This window comes from Eleutherodactylus coqui, chromosome 2 (genome assembly GCF_035609145.1).
Source record: "Eleutherodactylus coqui strain aEleCoq1 chromosome 2, aEleCoq1.hap1, whole genome shotgun sequence".
In the NCBI taxonomy this organism is placed as follows: Eukaryota; Metazoa; Chordata; class Amphibia; order Anura; family Eleutherodactylidae; genus Eleutherodactylus; species Eleutherodactylus coqui.
This window is the reverse complement of record NC_089838.1, coordinates 221,964,584-221,984,977: the sequence shown is the minus strand read 5'-3', so window position 1 is coordinate 221,984,977 and position 20,394 is coordinate 221,964,584. Positions and strand designations below refer to the sequence as shown.

General features: G+C 44.1%; 1 protein-coding gene across 3 annotated transcripts in view; it reads right to left on the bottom strand.

Moving 5' to 3' along the window:
• The window catches only part of THSD4 (thrombospondin type 1 domain containing 4), a 696,080-nt gene that overhangs the window by 10,150 nt on the left and 665,536 nt on the right, over nucleotides 1–20,394 (bottom strand). For all 3 annotated transcript variants that reach the window (XM_066592520.1, XM_066592521.1, XM_066592522.1), the window contains 2 exons: nucleotides 17,968–18,141; nucleotides 7,782–7,955 (listed from right to left, as the gene is read on the bottom strand). In XM_066592520.1, the coding sequence (XP_066448617.1) occupies nucleotides 7,782–7,955; nucleotides 17,968–18,141 (348 nt within the window). The remainder of the gene's footprint in view (nucleotides 1–7,781; nucleotides 7,956–17,967; nucleotides 18,142–20,394) is intronic.

Genomic DNA, 20,394 nt, shown 5'->3' with positions numbered 1-20,394 from the left:
ATGGTGCTTCTTTATTTGGACAATGTCATAATTTATTCCAAAACATACGAGAAACATTTGCAACACCTGGCAGAAGTGTTTGAAATCCTAATCAAACACGGATTGAAAATTAAAACCTTCCAAGTGCCACCTACTCAAAACCCAAGTGTGCTATTTAGGCCACATAGGGAGCTCTGAAGGAATTAGATCTGACCCTGGAAATACAGAAATCGTACAGAATTTGCTAACAGCTAAGACTATAAAGTACATAAGAAGCTTCCTCGGATTCACGGGATACTACAGACAGTTTATCCCGAATTTAGCAAAAATAGCACAGCCCCTACAGGAATTGATTAGATGATGCTCCAAAGAAAAGATGAAAAGAGACATTTATGTTAATTGGGAACAAGACCAGGAAGATGCATTTCAGCTACTCAAGAGTAAACTCATTTCCCCTCCAATACTGGGATATCCAGATTATAGTAAACCTTTTCAGCTGTACACGGATGCAAGCCTAAAGGAATTAGGAGCAGTCTTAAGCCAAGTACAAGATGACAAGGAGAGTCATTTCCTTTGAAAGTCGCTCACTCATAGGAGTAGAGCGGAATGATCACAACTATAGCTCCTTCAAGCTGGAATACTTAGCCCTCATGTGGGCCATCACTGAAAAATTTAGGGACTATCTAGCTGCTTCTTCTTTTTGTGGCTTAAACACATAACCCCTTGGCTCACTTGAATCCTGCTAAGTTGGCAGCGCCTGAGCAGAGGTGGGCCTCAAGGCTTTTCAATTTCACCATTAAATATAGATCAGGCAAGAAAAATGCAAATGCTTATGCCTTATCCAGATTGCCCACAGCTACAGATTCTTCTACAGAAGAAGATAAACGGGAAGAGATTAAAATGCCCAATTTTTGCACCACTAATGTCCAACAAAATGCCATCTCAGCCACCTACACCACCAAAAATCGACCCATTGAAGAGAAACGATGGATCGACATTCAAACAGATAGCAGAACAATGGGAGAGCTCCACGAATTCCTGGTACATGGTAACCTTCCCTCAAGGACCAAAAGAGAAAAGACTGATCCTGAATTCCATATATTGTAGACACAACGGAAGAGGTTATTTATAAAAAGAGGCCTCATATACCAAGGAACAATCGAGCCTATGACAGGAAATAGTGCACCAGATCCTAATCCCTAGAAGAGATGCACACTTTATTCTAACAGCGTATCATTATCAGTCCAGACACTTTGTAGTACATAAAACAGAATGTACTATCTGCAGAAGGTTCTACTGGATTGCAATGAGACATAATATAGAAATATGGTGCCTAGAATGTGCAACATGCGCAAAGATAAGATTGAACAAGTCTGACCAAAAAGCTTCACTACATCCAATAGTGACTTGGCAACCTCTAGAACTTATAGCTCTAGATTACTTTAGGATTGAGCTGAGTAGGACCGGTTGTACCTACATGTTGACCATAATTGATCATTATGTGAAAATCACTGTGGTAGTCCCAGTTATAGATCTGACAGCCAAAACCGCTTCTAATATACTGTGGAAAAATGTCTTACTCCCATATGGATGCCCAGAGAAGATCTTAACAGATCAAGGACTAGCCTTTGAATCTCCACTCTTTTATGAACTATACAATCTATATGAATGTACAAAATTAAGAACAACTGCTTACCACCCACAAGGAAATGGATTGTGCAGGAAGATGAATCGGACCATATTAAACCTTCTCAGGACCATACCAATGCTCAAGAAAGCAGATTGGCCTATTATCGTGCCCAAGCTAATATACACCTATAACAACACAGTCTATTGCTCAACTTGATAGATTCTGTATTACCTCATGTTCGGGAGACAAGGCAAATTACCTGCAGACTTATCTTTGTTAATACATATAACAGATTATATCAACCCGTTACCAATCACAGACTGGGTGCTTGACCACCAGACGCTTACAGGAAGCCCAAGCAATAGTTGACCATCGCATGGAAGATGTCCAACAAAAACGGGACAAAGCAGATCCACTGCACAAAGGACCCAAAGTTTGGTTAAAAAAGGAGCAAAGAACCTGCAAACTTGACACCCGTTGGGAAGATCAATCTTATTCTTATACTATTCTGGACTTACCATTCCCTATAACCTATATAAACAACTGGGAATAAATAAAAGTAACGCAAAAAAAGTTACAAAAGTGGACTTTCACTTTCTGATTGTCATATATTGGCAGCCACCACTAACTGATTAGCACAGCATTTGTATAAATGGTAAGCTGTTAATTCAATAGTATAATATGCTGATTAAATGAAGGTGAAGTGCTAGAGAGAACAAATGTTGCATCAATGTTTAATGTCCTGAAGTCCTTAATACTATTCATTAGAATAATGCCATGTTATTACAGTATTTATAGTCTCATATAGACTTATCGTAAACAAAACCTATATTAGTATTCATGACAATGCACAAGACAATATGTACCATGCATCTGGGGGAGACCTACTCAAAATAATAAATTAATAAAGCTATTAATTCATTTTTCTATAACTGAAGCCAGTTTATGCAGGCACAGGAAAGTATAATGCTATTGAAGTATGCAACCTACAGTGCTTGGAACCATGAAGTATTCATTATATCAGCAATACAAGAATAATAACTTGCACTGGCTTTTTAGACTACTACATACAGCAGCGAATGTTTTCACACAGAATGCATTATTTATGAGTTCTATGCTCCTAAAGGCACAATGCTCAGAGACCGACTGGGAGACAAAAAAAAGCACAAACTAAACAGCAACTTTTCTTCTTAATCGCTGATTCTATTATAATTAGCCTCAGTTGTAATTCAAAACGCTTAAGGCAGCAAAGGGATTTTATTTAACAGAATCTGCCATCAAAATGCCGCTTCTGCACAAAGTCGTTTGGATTTATACAATAGTAACACTGCGTTTTGCGATCTGTGATTATTTCCTTTTTTAAAAAATAAGGCAGCGTTCTAAGCAGCATCATTTACTTCGCTGTGTGGATACATCAGAGGGTTCCATCACAGCTGCACAAAACAGCACTGTGACAAAACCCCAAAACGGAACCATTCACTTGCATTAGTGAAATGGCACAAATTTGGTGATCATTTTTAAAGTGTTTCGTTCATTTCCATTACATTTGGAAATATAATAGAAACAAATGGAAACCCTGCAATATGGACACCAAAGGGTTGACCATGAATGGTTCAGTTCAGTTCTGTTCCGGGGTTCCATCACAGTGCTGTTTTTGGCAGTTGTGATGGAGGGACTGCATAGTAAAATATCAATATTTGCAGTTGATACAAAAATAATACAAGATAATTAATACAAAAGTGGACAATGTACAACTACAAAAGGACCTAGATAAATTGGGGGCTTGGGTAGGAAAATGGCAAATCAAGTTCAATGTTGATAAATGTAAGGTTATGTGCATGGGCAGAAGAAACGGATGTCACCAATATACACTAAATGGGGTACTGCTAGGGAAAAGTGATATGGAAAAAGACCTGGGGGTACTAGTGGACTGTAGATTTAACTGGAGCAATTAATGCCAGTAAGCTGCTGCAAAAGCTAATAAAGTCTTCTGGTGCACTAAAAGAGGTATAGGGGCGAGGGACGAGCACATAATTCTTCCACTATATAGGGCATTTGTCAGTACTCCCACATGGGAGTACTGTGTACAGTTCTGGACACCGGTGCTCAGGAAACATTTTGCAGTGCTTGAGGTGGTACAAAAAAGGGCAACTAAATTAATAAACAGAATAAGAGGACTGGAATACCCAGAGAGGCTATCAAAATTGGGATTATTTACCCTGGAAAATAGACAACAAAAGGGCGATCAAATAACTATGTATAAATACATGAGAGGACAATACAAGGATCTCTCCCATGATCTGTTTATACCCAGGACTGCGACGGTAACAAGAGGGTGTCCGCTATGTCTAGAAGAAAGCAGGTTTCATCCACAACACAGAAGGGGATCCTTTACTGTAAGAGCAGTGAGACTGTGGAACTCTCTGCCTGAGGACGTGGTGATGGCAAAATCCATAGAGGAGTTTAAGAGGGGACTAGATGTCTTTCTAGAGCGCTATGATATTACAGGATATAGACATTAGGTGACCAGCGGGTTGTTGATCCGGGTCTTACATTCAGTTAGGAACTATCAAGCATTGATCCAGGGATTATTCTGACTGCCATCAGGAAGTCTGGAAATTTTTTTTCCCCTGAATGGGCTAATTGGCTTCTGCCTATTGGGGTTTTTTCCTTCCTCTGGATCAACAAGGAAAGGGGGGGTGTTGAAACAAGATGAACTAGATGGACATTGTCCTCATTCAGCCTAACATAGTATGTTACTATGACGTAAACTCGTAAATAATGTTGTGTGAACACTGCTACCTGACACTATGAATACCTGAATACACTTCAGAACTCCATCAGTGTTTATTAACCTCTATACACAAAAAATAATCCGGCTCTATATAGTAACCACAGATTAAGTGCCTAAAACTGGCTCATATCGATTTTATGAGAACAGGAAAAACTTTCAGGACCTTTCAGAACAGAATCAGATCTTCTAAATATACCACTACTGCATAATATTGTGAAAAGTACTTTTCCCTAATCTAGCCCTTTTAGACTATTTAATTTAAAGGATAGTTCTCACTCAGGCAGCCACTTCTTGAAATGACACCAGCCTGGAAATGAACTTCTGAGAGCTACCATAGCCACTATTCACAGGTAAAGTAGCAGCTAGATATACCTTCCCTCTGAATGACATCTAACACATGAATAGGCTGGAACAGCCCAACTTAGTTGAGTTGCTGAGGCCTTGAGTAGTCACTCAGAGCCCCTGAATTCCAATTTTGGGGTTATGCTAAAAAGGCACGTGACCACACCCAGACTAACTATAAAAATTTACATTGTAGTAGCTGTGCCCATATTCTAAGTATCAAGGAACCTTAACAAGCCATTCTGCCTTTACAGTGGTACAGGGCTATGGCAATGAACAATGGAATCTTATTCTCTAGTGACGAAAAACCTAACTGAGGTTATGACTTCTTATATGCTTATATGCAAATTGCTGAAGTTCTGCCAGCAATGTCATAGATTCATATAACCCAAACCTATTAGCATGTTATCATCTACCAAGCAAAGTAGTTTCTGACTTTAAAAACATGCATAGATTAGAATCCAACGAGTGCATACATACAATATTGCAATGTTACAAGCATGTGAGAGCCTCCCGGTTACCATTGTTATTTTGTTCAGCTGAGTGAAACATTAAGCTGTACAAGAAAGAAAGCATGCATGACCTATGGAGAGCTCTGGCCCAAAGATACAATAGAATAGATCAGTATAACATTTTGCAAGCACTCTCATTCTTGTGCCAGATGGATATAGTAATGAAAGTCTTCATTAGCAGGCACTTTTGAGCCAACTCAGTGGAATGTTGGCTTTAAGAACTACATTTGCTGAGGTCAAGCCACAGTCCTACCAAGAAGACATAGTGTACCTTTCATGACTGATTCTTTGCTTAATGCACTTCTACCACTGGAAGCAGCATATTTTATCCCAGAATAAAAAGAAACCTTCAAGTAGAAGTAAGGATTTAGATTTATCTTAACAGGCTCGCCTTAGGGAAGCTGAGAGGTAGCCAAACTGCGTATTCTTCATGTGTCACCTAAATACTTCTAGTACCCTAAGCAAAATAAGCTGATGCTAAAAGTTTTTCTTTTGTTTTGCGCCTTATTAAGACAAAGTCACAGCAGTGCTTGGCTTGACATTTTGTAAGGTAATAGATTTTCCTGTGCATTTCTGCTATTTAACAATGTAACACTATTTCCTCCTGTGTTCTAAACAAGGGCTTATAAAACATCCTGACAGCTTTATAGAATATTGTATAAAACACTTGCATCTATTCAATACCTTAAAAGGAGTAAGTCCTTATAAATCTTTACATGTGTCTCGTATTGTAGTCAGTCTCTTGGAAAAGTATGTGCACTACATGTATCACACCACCACTTTTTAGGAACGTAAACCCAAGTATGTGAATGGATTATTGCGAAAATGAACATTCACATCTATGCTGGAATCATCATTCCAGAAGCAGGACAAAGTCCCGAAAGAAATAGTGCAGCATGCTGGGAGTGGGATGATTCCTGTTATTCTCAATGGGTTCCATCTACCACCATTTGAGTCTGGCATGAGGTATCATCACAAGATGCCAGTCATGTTAACCATTACTATATCTGTATGTATGGGGTGTACCAACTCTCTCCTGAGTAGATAACATGGGAACAAAGGGGTCAGGCATGTTGGTTTACAACATTCTTGATTCTTTGTTCTCATATCTGTTCTTATATATGAGATGTATGGTTGTGTGAAATGTGATGAATGAAGTCAATGAAAGTAAATGGGCCTTCATTGATCCATTCACAGTAGTGTGTAAAAACTGTATGTAGATACGATCAAGAAATAGATCGAAGCATGCTCTATTTCTTAGCGTACCACCAGAGGTGTAACTTGAAGCTCCTGGGCCCCGGAGCAGAATCTATAACAGGGCCTCTAACTATAATGCTTTATTCATAGTATTGGGTTCCCTATATGGAGAAGAGAGGCCTTAACATAGTAACATAGTATGTTAGGCTGAATGAAGACAATGTCCATCTAGTTCAGCCTGTTTCCACCCCATTGTTGATCCAGAGGAATGCAAATTATGGGCCCAGGTGCAGCCGCATCCCCTATAGTTACGCCCCTGCGTATCCACACAGAGCGAGCTCTATACATTTGTTTAAGTAGTGTATGCAACACTGTCCATATGCTATACATGGAGTAGTAAAGCAATTCATACGCAATCCCACTATGAAACAGAGTGGGGAATTAAAAAAAGAGACAAAGTCACACTGTGCATGACCATGTGCGTGACATACACGGCCATGCGCAATACACGCGTTGACATATACGATCTCTGCCTGCAGAGCCGACATCACAAACACTGGTAAAACGCTGCTGGACACCCGCATCGTCTTTGATACAGTCATGTGAATGAGCCCTTAGAGTATGATACCACCTGCATGAAAGTACTAAGTGACCCATTATATTATTATATTCTGTAAGGCTCCTTTCACACCTCTTCTTTTGTTGATATAGAGAGGTTTCTGTTGAGAGTATTTATGATGAAAATCTTGGACATATGTTTTCCAGATGCCATGCTTTATACCATCCATCGAATATATCTACTATATATATATATAGCAGGCTACAACTGTAAAATAAAAATGTATACCGCAGGGTATGTGGGTTTGGTTTAAGGGGTTGCTCTGCATTGATTAGTGCAACTTCTGTGGTTTTCCAAGCAGCAAAACTATAACCGACACCACCTGAACTGAAGCCAAATTGGCCTCCATTGTGTGAATGGGGGCCTATAATTCTGTATACCATATGCACTGGGAACGCTCTCGGTACATGTGGTAAGCATACACAAAAATTAAAACATGATGAAAGAAGCCTAACCTGGCAAACAGTAAGTTTGTATCCCGTATTTGTTTCTTTATTCTTATTATACAGTTATTATAAAATGTTTATTCTAAAAGAAAGTATCCATTAACTTATCGTAGTAAATGTGAAATCTATTTTAATATGTATACAGAGAATTGGATTGTGCTTTTCACTTGAAGGAGTAAATATTTAGACAGCTATATTCAGTAAGTCCTTTCTTTCTATCCAGTCATTCAGAAAGTCAGCAGTGTGTAGTAAAGAGATTTACCTGACTCCAGGCTCCAGTAAACCACTCAAGCTTGCCTTCACAAGGACCATTATCACAGGTTGTAGTTTCTGGGGGTTTATCATTTCCACATCCTTCTAATGGTAAACTGCTAATGTGATTGGACATGCAAACTACTGACCGTGTCCGCACTCCTTCCCCACATTCTGCCGAACACTGGAACAGAAGATGGAAGCAATTATTCCGACCGCCACTATTTACTTATGGAGAAAAGTGCAGCATATGCTGTTTACTGGGCTAAAAGCTGACTTTAATACAAATGAGGTAGACTTGAGCAGTCATTCCGAAAGTTGTATAGTCACAGTGAGCACATAAAATGGAACTGAGGAGCAGATTATTTGTACTTCATATCTACAACTATAAAACAAGTACTGAACGGACTATGAATGGGACATTATCTAGTGGACTCTAGAGAAGAAGAGAGAATAAATTCTTTGACTGACTGGAAAAAGGGTGAATACTTTCGCATGTATAACAGCAATGCTATGTACTATTCAGAAGACCATGTAACACAGTTTAACCGCCTGCTAACAAAAGCATTTCATTGCAATTCTGGGTGCCATAAGAGCTTTTTTTTTTACTGGGAAGTTCTCTTAAAACATAACTTTTATTTCACAAAGATGTAAAATAATGGGCTAAAACGGTCAAGTCAAAAACACTAAAAAATCTGTTTATCAGCAAATAGTAGGTCGGCCCGGACCAATTGGTATCTTTAGGGCCACATACCCCCCCAAAAAACACAACTACCTTAACAGGAGAATAGACATAGAAGTTCAATTGAGAAAAAGTTTCAATAGATTTTTTTTGACCTAGAAGATATATGAGCTCTAGTTGATTTTTTTCCAGACTGCGATTAGTTTTTTTTTTTTTACTTCCCTCCCCTACATACAGAGAGTAATAGAGTGGATAGATGGTGGTTATGCTTCAATTATTAAATCACATTTGCTCGGGCCTTAAAAAGGTCATACAAAAAATATCTCTCAGATGAAAGGCCAGCAACCACTTAAAAGAACCCAAGAGATTATCTTAGACGGAGTGGAATATGGATATCTCACTACATTCAGTATTAAAAGGGGTTGCCAGACTTCTAGCGAATATGCGCTTTGGTAGTTCACTGCAATATGGCAGCCCTGGAGCGATGCCAGGATTAATCCACATTCGCTCTCAGCTGTCTAAGCAGGCTGCGATCATTAGCTGCATTTCTAGCAGGGAAGGCTTTGAGCTGACTGCCTCAATCTTTCTAGCAGGTAACCTTCTCAGATCAAAGAGATATTCCAACTGATTCTCTCTATGCTAATTTGAATTCTAACATTTGGACTTTTCAGCCCAAAGGACAAAAAATGGTTTGACATGTTTGGACTGGTGAAGTTTCTTCAGAAGCCAGTTGTTTGTTTTTTTTGAGAGAGAGAAAGAGAAAATTTGGCACACTATGATGGAAAGTGTGCCAAATCAGAAAAGAAAAAATGCTGTTTAAATCTACTGCCAGCCCTGATGGTGGACTGGTAACAGAGCTACTGATGAGTCTGGGTAAGATGAAAACACCACCAGTCCTTATGGCGGACTGGTAGTAAATGAGGAAGCAGCTAGTGTAATATTTCCAGATATGTCTATAAATCCTGCATATAGTTGTAGTCAAATGCACTAAGGAGAACTGTGGAAAACAGAATCTGATCAATGTGGTTTATATTCAACTAGTGGATTATGCTCCAAATTCGCATGCAGATTTTTCCGCTGGTACACTTCAGAAAATCCTTAAGCGAGTTTTACCACAATTAACTTTTATCACCTATCGCTAGGATAGGTGATAAAACAGATATTTTTGGTATAACTTACCGTAAAATCTCTTTCTCGTCGCGTTCATTGGGGGCCACAGCCTAGACCATGGGATATAGCCACTGCCCTAGGAGGCGACACTAAGCAAAAAAATGTTAGCTCCTCCCCACCTGGCTATATCCCCCCTGCAGGCACTCAGCTAATTAGTCTGTCTGCAAGCAGTAGGAAGCCAGTGGGAGTAAAATTATACATACCATGTTTTATACATACCAAAAACAAACTTTTGGCACAATTTTCTGCCGAACCATGACCGCAGAACAGAAAGTTCCAGCAACCGCCTAAATAAATAAGGGGTGGGTGCTGTGGCCCCCAATGAACGCGACGAGAAAGAGATTTTACGGTAAGTTATACCAAAAATATCTGTTTCTCGTCCGTATCATTGGGGGCCACAGCCTAGACCATGGGACGTCCACAAGCAGTCCCGAAACAATATATTGGGTGGGCATTCAAAGTTCGGCTGTGCGGTAAACGACCGTCGCCTGCAAGATCTTCCGGCCAAGAGCGGCGTCAGATGATGCAGCTGTGTGGACCTTATAAAATTTTGAGAACGCATATAACGCAGTCCAGGTGGTTGCCTTACACACCTGAAGGGCTGAGGCTCCGTGACGGACTGCCCAGGAAGCCCCTACCGCCCATGTGGAGTGGGCCGTAACCCGAAATGGCGGCGAGCGCCCTGAGGTGCACTACGTCTCTGTTATCAGGGACCTTATCCATTTGGATAGGGTGACTTTTGAGGCTGCGAAGCCCTTTCGGGTCCCCTCCGGAATAACGAAGAGGGTGTCGGTCCTACGAAACTCCTTTGTTATTTTCACATAGATCCTCAGCGCCCTTACTACGTCCAGGTGGTGCAGCATCTTTTCCTTTTTGTGTACTGGATCTGGACAAAAAGAAGGCAAGACAATTTCTTCATTAATATGAAACTGTGATACCACCTTTGGTAGAAACTCGGGTGCTGGCCTCAGCACCACTTTGTCCTGGTGGAAGGTCATATATGGCGCCTGTATAGACAAAGCCGCCAGCTCCGAGACCCTACGGATTGACGTAATGGCGACGAGGAATACCACCTTCCAGGTCAGTAGTCGCATAGAAATCTCCTTCAGCGGCTCAAACGGCTGGCCCGTCATAGTGTCCAAACACGAGATTAAGGTCCCAAGTTTTCATCGGGGGTTTAAACGGGGGTGTCGTATGGGCGACTCCTTGCAGGAATGTACGTACTGCCATCCTATTTGCGATTGGCTTTTGGAACAGTACCGTCAATGCCGACACCTGTCCCCTTAACGAACCTACCATCAATCCTACTTCGAGGCCTGATTGTAAGAATGCAAGAATTCTGGCCACCGAAAATTGCATCGGTTGTACCCGCCTCTCCTCACACCAGGTGAAGAAGCGCTTCCAGACTCTATAATAAACTGCCGATGAGGCTGGTTTTCTGGCCCGTATCATAGTCTGGATAACCTTCTCCGAATAACCTTTCCTCCTCAACACCTCGGTCTCAACGGCCAAGCCGTCAAATGTAGAGACTTGGAATTCGGGTGTAGAAAAGGCCGCTGGGATAGCAGGTCTCTTTGCTCTGGAAGATGTCACGGTGTGTCGAACAGCATTTCTATGATGGTCGCGTACCAGCTTCTTCTCGGCCAGTCTGGTGCTATTAATATCGCTGGTCGCCCTTCCTGCTTGATTTTCCCTAGGATCCTCGATATGAGAGGGATTGGTGGAAATACGTATAGGAGCTTGTACTCCCCCCACGAAATGGTCAGCGCATCCGTTGCCGCTGCTTGTGGATCCCGCTCGGGACACAAACGGGCGTAGCTTGTAATTTAGTCGGGACGCCATGAGGTCCACGTCTGGCGTGCCCCACTTCCGGCATATCGTCCGAAATACTTCTGGGTGCAGCCCCCATTCGTCGGGATCCACTGTTTCCCGGCTTAGGTAATCCGCCACCCAGTTTTCTATTCCGGGAATGTAGACTGCGGAAATCGAGCTCAGATGTTTCTCCGCCCACGTTAGTATGCCTGCTACCTCGCTCATTACCGACACGCTCCGTGTTCCTCCTTGTCGGTTGACATAGGCCACCGCTGTGGTGTTGCCCGTCTGAACGCGTACATTTTTTCCTTGAGATTGGGCCCGAAGTGTCGGAGAGTCAGGTAGATGGCCCGCAACTCTAGGATGTTTATATGTAGCCTTGTCTCTTTTTGAGACCACACTCCTTGAACAGACCGGTCCCCTAGTGTTCCGCCCCAACCTGAAAGGCTGGCATCCGTCGTCACTACTGTCCAGAGACTTGGGCCCAAAGGCCGTCCCGCCTGAAGCCTCCCCGGTTCCAGCCACCACTTCAGTGACCTTTGGACTTGAGGGGTTATCTGGATTCGCTGTTCCAGGGTCATCCGGGACCCATTCCAGCGTGACAATATCAAGTGTTGTAGTTTCCTTGACCGGGACTGGGCGAACGGAACCGCCTCGAATGCTGCCACCATCTGGCCCAGGATAGCCATGCAGTGTCTGAGGGTTAACGGTTTCCCCTGTATTAGGGACCGAACCCCCTGCCAGAGCTTGTCTACCTTTGCTTGGGGTAGCAGGACCCGGTGCTGGCTGGTATCGAATATCATGCCCAACAACTCCAAGCGTTGTGTCGGTATTAGGCATGATTTTTCGCGGTTCACTATCCAGCCAAATTCTTCTAGAATCTTTATCGTGACGTGTAGGCTTTTGATGTTGCCGTCCCACGACGGTGCCTTTATTAGTATATCGTCCAGGTATGGAATGGCTGATATACCTTCCGCATGGAGTAGCGCCATCACTGCTGCTAGTACCTTCGTAAAGACCCTTGGAGAGGTAGACAGGTCGAATGGCAGCGCCGTAAACTGAAAATGCCTTCCCTGTGTTTCGAAACGAAGGAATTTTTGATGTGTTTCCCGAATCGGGATATGGAGATAAGCGTCCTTGATATCTATTGAGGACAGAAATTCGCCCGGTTGCATGGAGGTTATCACGGACTTGATTGACTCCATCCGGAAATGTTTTGTTCTGATGAATTGGTTCAACCTCCTTAAATCCAGCACCGGCCTCACTCTGCCGTCCTTTTTGGGTACAAGAAAGAGATTCGAATAGAACCCTTGCCTCTCTTGCGCCCCCGGTACCGGTTTCACAACCCCCTGTGCCAGAAGGTTCCGCACTGCCTGCTGTAGGTTGGCTACTCCTTCCGGGGTGGTAGGCACTCTGGACCTGCGGTATGAATTCCGTGGGAGAGTCGTGAATTCGATTGCGTAACCGGATGTCACAATTTCCTGCACCCACTTGTCGCTCACGCGCCTCCCCCATGTCTCCCGAAATTGGGAGAGCCTGTCCCCCACCCTGGTGACACTGGGTGGGGGCAGCATCTCATGCTGCGCTCTTTGATCCCGCCGTTTTAGATGTTCCGGGTCGGGATCGCCATGTTTGCCTTGTTTTGAAAGAGGGGCCCCTCTTTGCGTCCGTCGGGGTTCCTGTAGACTGGGACCACTGCCCTGACCCTGGACGGGATGAAAAACGCCGAAAGGATCTAAAAAACGGTTTCCTTTTTAGTGGAACCTTCTCCTTTCTTGCCAGCATTTGTGGTAACGACGTGCTCTTGCCGCCTGTAGCGTCCTTTATCATGTCATCCAGTTTAGGTCCAAACAGCCTGTTTCCTTCGAATGGCAATTTTGTTAGGGCCATCTTGGATGCTGTATCTGCTGACCAGCTTTTCAGCCAGAGCGTTCTCCTTGCCGCAACCGATGCAGTGGATGCCCGGGCAACGAACTTGGCTGCGTCTAGTTCTGCTGCGCCTACAAATTTGTTTGTCTGTATGACGTTGTCTGTCAGTTCGAGCAACTCACTTGGTGGAGCGCCTGCTACAATGTCTCTCCGTAGCTGCTTGGCCCAGGCTATGGATGCCTTGCTGACCCATGCGGCCGCAAAAATCGGCTGTAAGGCGGTGCCTGTGGCTTGAAACACGGTTTTTGCCAACGTATCCAGCTTCCTGTCTTGAGGATTAGCCAGCATTGCTACCTCGGCTGTTGGCAGTGCTGTGCTTCTAGACAGTCGCGACACTGGCGGGTAAACTACCGGAGGTACCGCCCAACCCTTTTTCAGGCCCCCTGGGAATGGATATGTAATTTCCCAAGTCTTCCCGGGTTGCCTAAATTTCTTATCTGGGTTCTGCCATTCCTTGTTAAGGACTTCCGAAAAATCCGGATGGTCTGGGAGGACCTGTCGTGATCTCTTCTGCGGTCTAAATGACACCGCGGAAGGAGGCGTCTCCACTGGTTCCTCCATTACTTGGAGGGTTTCTCTTATGGATATTACCAGGCCGTCCATTAGGCTGGCTAGGCGCGACACCTGTTCCTCGTCTAGTTCCGAAACTGACGAGCCTGCAGAGTGGTCGTAGTCTTCAGACCCACTGCCCTCGCCTGCCGTTTGGGCCGTGTCCTGGGACGCCCATGAGCAAGATGCTCGAGGGAACTCATGGCGAGCCCGGGCTGGTCTCGCAGAATACCGGGACCGTGAAGAGTGCCTTGATCTATGGTAAGTATGCACGGACTCCCTGGACCCATGAGAGCCATGAGAGTCCCTGGATCGTCTGGACTTTGAGGGTCTAGACGACCTCCCGGTGTGGCGCGATCTATGGGGAGTGTCCTCGCTGCTACGGGACCTCCTCCTCTTGTGTGCCCTCCCTCGTGCATATTCCGAGGCGGACGCGTCTGAGCTGGGCTCTAACCGGCGTAAAATCGCCGCAGAGGATGTGGCCAAGCCAGAAACGGCAGCGGCCAGGGACCTCGCCCATTGGGGTTCGGGCCCTGGCTCCACAGGGGCGGCGGGGGGCACCGGGGTTCCTGGAGCTGCACGCACCGCGGCACATCTAGTGCAGCGGGGGTCGACTTGACCGCAAGCGAACTTAACGCTGCAGGTAGTGCAAGCGTAATGCTTCACCCTCCCCTTGGCCGGACTGGAACCCTCTGATCTAGGGTCAGACATGGCAACAGAAAACAAGTCCCAGGTAGCGGGTAAGCTACGTACCGTTACAGGAATGCCTGCAGGGGGGACGGGGAGGGCGAGGGGAGAACACCGCAAAGTGCTGCCTTGGGCAGGGCTTACCCGGTCTAGCAGCTGTTTCTGCGGTTCCCCCGGTCCAGCTGGAGCCTCTGGTCCTGACGCTTGGATGCTGTCGGAAGTTGACGCTGGTGTACCACATGATCTCGCGGCGTTGGTGACCCGGCAGGTGCTGTGGCAGGGACTGCTGCGGAGTTGTTACCACTGCTGGTGCCCGAGACAGGAGGTGCTGCTGCTGTCCGGTGCTTTCTCCATAGCAGAAGGAAACTGCAGAAGGAAACTGCAGGACTGCAGGGCTGAACGGCTGGAAGGCTGTTGTGTGCTCAGAGAGCTGCCGGTGCTGGGCTCAGAGGTGCAGACAAACGAAGTGTCCCAGAGAGCGGCCATTCCTCTGTCCGGCGGTACCTTTTAAACTCGCCGCGGTCGGAGGGGGCGTGGCCTGCCCCGGAAGCGTCCCCGCAACCCGGAAGTGACGCTTTCCGGCCGTGACGACGGCGCTCCGCCCCCCGGAGCGCCGTGCCCGGAAGTGGCCTGCCGGCCGGTGCCCCGGCGTCCTGCAACACGCAAGCTTCTATCCCTGGACGGGAGAGCTGCCGCTGCCGCCGCCGCTGCCGCCGCTGCCATCGCCGCTGCCGCCGTCCTGATGCTCCTTAAGGTATGCGCTGTCCGTGTGGCGCCGGAATGTTTGCCGCGCTGTCCATAGTCCCAAGCGGGGTGTCTTTTGTCCTGGGAGCCACAGCCTGCCCCGTGCGTCGACTGCTCCAGCAGTGCTGCCCCCTACGCGTCACCGTCAGACAGTGCGCTACTCCAGGGAGGGGGAGCCCTATGGCTGGCGGGTAACCGACTCAGATGCGCATTGCATGGTCGGGCCCCTTTTTCTTCTCTGGGTGAGATGCCGCAGTAGTGGTGGAGACACCCCCTGCCTGCGTCTCCCCCGGGAGGCCAGTAGAGCCAGGGAAAAGCCCCGACTCCCCGGATTCCCGTGAATCGCTCTTTCCACGTCTGCCTCCTAGCAGACACTAAGCTAAAGACTAATTAGCTGAGTGCCTGCAGGGGGGATATAGCCAGGTGGGGAGGAGCGAACACTTTTTTGCTTAGTGTCGCCTCCTAGGGCAGTGGCTATATCCCATGGTCTAGGCTGTGGCCCCCAATGATACGGACGAGAAAGTATGATCAATTGGGGTCTCACCACTGAGACTACCACAAATCCTAAGAATGGGATTTCTGTGTCGTCCTCTCCTCACTGCGGGCTTACTGCAACCCCCACAGTGAGTAGCAAATTGAATGGAGTGGTGGCCACGCATGCCAGTGCACTCTATTCATTTTCAATGGGACTGCTGTAGGCAGCTGAGTGCAAGCGCTCAGCTATTTTGGAATTGAAATTAAAATAATTAGCCACCGCTTCATTCAATCTGACATTATTGTGGGTGGGAGAAGCATCCATGTAGTGACGAGCTAAGGAAGACAGAGGACCCCCGTTCTGTGGATCAGTGGGAGTCTGAGTGGTGAGACTCCTACCAATGAGGATAGATGATATAAGTGTATTCTGGTACAACCCCTTTAACAAATATGTTTCGTGTGCACCCTTAAAGTAATATTTAATTTAAAAAAAAAAGGGTTTGCTAATATAAGGCACATAGGGTTAAATAATATGAGGTACATATGGGGTACCTCATGTGTGGTACAGTATGGGTACACAGATTGGTTTGGGATCGGCAAAGGTGTCCAACAGGGCTGCATCCTCTCACCCTTCCTGTTTAACCTATATATGGAAGTGATCATGCGGTAAATGGACCTAGGCAAATTGGAAACTGGGGTGAGAATAGATGGAAGAAACATTAACAATCTCTGTTATGTGGATGACACAACTCTGATTGCAGAAACAGAATCTGGTCTGAAGCAGCTGATATGTAAGATTAAAACTAAAAGTGAAAAAAGTGGCCTCTTCCTGAATTAAAAGAAAAGGAAAATATGAAAACTGCAAAAAATGGCCAAATTCTAATCAATAATGAGGCTGTAGAATGCGTGGAAGACTTAATTTTCCTTGGTTCGAAAATTGACCAGGCTGGAGACTCTATGCCAGAGATAAAACATAGGATAGCATTGGAGCGAAGGGGAATGCTAAACATAGACAAAATCTGGAAAAGTAGGGATATCGGTATAGCAACTAAATGCAGGATCATCGTTTTCCCATAGCCATGTATGGATGTGAAAACTGGACTGCGAAAAAAGCTGACAGGAGCATGGATGCGTTTGAGCTGTGGTGCTGGCAAAGGTGCTGCCTTGGACAGCGGGAGTAACAAACAGAGAAGTTCTGAATCATATAAGACCCAATATATCACTGGAGGGCAAGATGACCAGACTCGGACTCACATATTTTGGCCATGTAATGCCAGCAGAGTCGCTAGAAAAATCTCGAATGCTTGGAAAGATCAGTGACAAAAGAAGACCTGGCCGCCAAAGAACACGATGGCTGATACTGTCAAAGCTGATACTGGCATAGATATCACACAACTGAAAGAAGCAGTGCAAAACTGAAAAACAGGGAGGGAGGGAGCATTTAGGGTCGCCGAGGGTAGTAAACGACTAAACAGCTAACAACAACATAGGGTTATTAATCCAGTAAGCCATTGTGCCTCACATTAGTAACCTTATTAAGCCTCACTTTAGTAACTATGTGCCTCACATAATCCCATTTCACCTCACATAATATCTATGGGGTTATTAATATGAGTTAATGAGAATTATTAATTTAGTAACACTACGTGCCTCACATTAATATGAAGTAGACCCATGTACCGCCCACTAGAACTTCATACACCTCTTATTAAAATCATGTACTTGGTTTAACTCCCTGTGCCTCATATTCGTAACACTGATGTGTGGCACTTTGTGGTTACTAATGTGGGGCACATGGGGTTACTTATTATTAATGTAAGACACATGTGATCATCAGATACAATATATTTACTATTGGTGTTACGCTCAGACCTTCACCTGATGGTAGACCCAGTAGATTAAGTGCATGTTTACTAAAAGTAGTTGTAGACTGCTGTTACTAGGGGTTTCATTGTTTCAGAAGTCCTCATTGCTATAGGAAGGATTGCATAGCATTGTAGCTCATTTCGAAACAAGCTGCTTATTCATATATGTGTATATTGTGAATTAGTACAGCACTTTTATTACATTTATCCTTTTCTTAATGCCTGCAGTATTTGAATTGCAAAAAAAATAACTGCAAACATATAAAACTGGAAAATCCTCTTACCCTATCGCTCCATTCTGTAAGGAACCAACTCTTGGCACACGGACCCATATCACAGTTCTCAATGTCATTTGGCCGCAATTTCAAATTGCATTCTTCATCATCAGCCACATCTCCAATGTTACTGACACATTTTACGTCACGCGTCTTCTGCCCAACACCGCATGGCACGGAGCACTATGAATAAAGTAAAATGTAAGTAATGACTGCAATTATTGAATCCGGAAGCAATGTCAGCAATCTTTAAGTTTTAGTTTGGTTATGCCCTGATAAAATAATAGCAGAAAATGACCAGAAATGAATGGCCTCGGTACAACAACCGATTAAAACCAGCAGTAGATTTAGATGTATCTGTTAAACAGAAACAAATTTCAACAATAGAATGCATTTATAGGAAGCGTTATTTGAGAAATATACAATTCATAGAAATGCAAAAGAACCATGTAATTTGCTCAAAGCAATTACCGATAATGACTTGTATTCAATTTATTTGATGCAGAGTTATAACTGTATGGCAAAAGACTAAAGAGCCACCATAATATTAAATAACCTGAATATGGCTATAAGGCAGTAATTCTAATTTGTGCTTATAAACATAATGGTTTCCCTCGGCAGAAAGAGAATGTCTAAAGCTGAAAATCTTGCTCCAGGCTTAAGAACGAGGCCAAGTGGTTTAGAACAACAGAACATGTTTGGCTTAATGACAAAGCCAAGAAATATGTAATTCTAATAGCCTACTAATAGGCCCTTGATTAAACAGACAGGGCACCAGAGTACTGTTTGCAGGCAGGTTTGCTGCAAAAATTAATTAGTGACTTGTGTGTTTCTGATGTTCATTCACACTGTGTATTCGGAGCTGGATTTTATTATTACTAGGATTCCACTGGGATTTAAAAAGAAACTGTCATTCCAAAAACAAACATTTATGGTTCTTTCTTCCCTTCGGCATAATTTCTGTTTTGCTATTATTGTACTGAGTAGGCTGGCTCCACCTGGTATGGAGCGCGGAAAGCGGTACTGTGTGCACTCACCAATCAGATGTCTCCCCTGTTGTTTTGCCTTCCCTCCCTTCCCTTTCACAGCATTAGGGGTCATGTCCTCGGGTGTATCGGTAAAACGCTGCAGGTATCTTGCAGCATTTTACCAGTGTTTGTGATAATGGCTCTGCCAGCAGAGAGATGGTGGAGACTGCAGATCTCAAGCACACAGTCATGCGTAGTGTGACTTTTGTCTTTTTTTTTTTTAATTCCCCACTCTGTTTAATAAGGGGTTGCGTATAAATCGCCGCCCATACGCAATCTATTGCGTATGGACAGCGCTGCATACACTGCTCATACAAAATTATTGGGCTCACGTGTAGTATGCCGAGAAATAGAGCATGCTGTGATCTATTTCTAGTGCATATCTGCACACAGTGTCTACACACTCATGTGAATGGGTCAATGAAAGTCCATTTACTGTCATTGACTCCATTCACAGTGTGTCACCCGGCCGTGTATCCCACGCGTAATATACGGCAAAAAACTGCCTGTGGTCATGATGAGTCCTAGGGGTCGTTTTACACGATGCAAGAAATCATTTGAAGGAGCAAACAATGACAGAGTCTTTTGCTTTAAAATGCAGTCCGTTGACACACGTGGATAATCATTTACATTTTTTCATCATTCACTTGCTCGTTCGATCATTGGTCTTTCAGGGACTGTGCCAGGGAATGGGAATGATTGAATGATCGCTTTTAAAATATGATAACTGGACAATGATTTTTATATCTACATAAAATGAATGGTTAACAATAAGGGAACAAGTTATTGTTTGTCATTCAATTGTTGGTAGTCTTTACACTGAATGGGTATCGTTCAGATTTACACAATCTAACAATTTTTTGAACAAATCGTTCCATGTAAAAGGGCCCTAAGTTTAACACATTGACTGATGCAGACAGACTGCAGAATCATCCTCACTTTACCCATTTCTCTCCTCTCTTTCCTGTATGTACAGTAACTATGTTACTACAGAACAGCTTATTAGGCTAACTTCACATGGGTAAGTGTGATATTGGGCCGTGACAATAGACTTATTGGGCTTAGATAGTTAGACATGAGATAGATGGATAGATAGATGAGATAGATAGATAGATATCAGATAGATAGATATCAGATAGATAGATAGATATCAGATAGATAGATAGATATCAGATAGATAGAGAGATAGATAGAGAGATAGATATCAGATAGATAGAGAGATAGATAGAGAGATAGATATGAGATAGATAGATAGAGAGATAGGAGATAGATAGATATCAGATAGATAGATATCAGATAGATAGATATCAGATAGATAGATAGATATCAGATAGATAGATAAGTGATAGCTAGACATGAGATAGAGATTAGAGAGATAGATAGATAGATAGATGATAGATAGATAGAT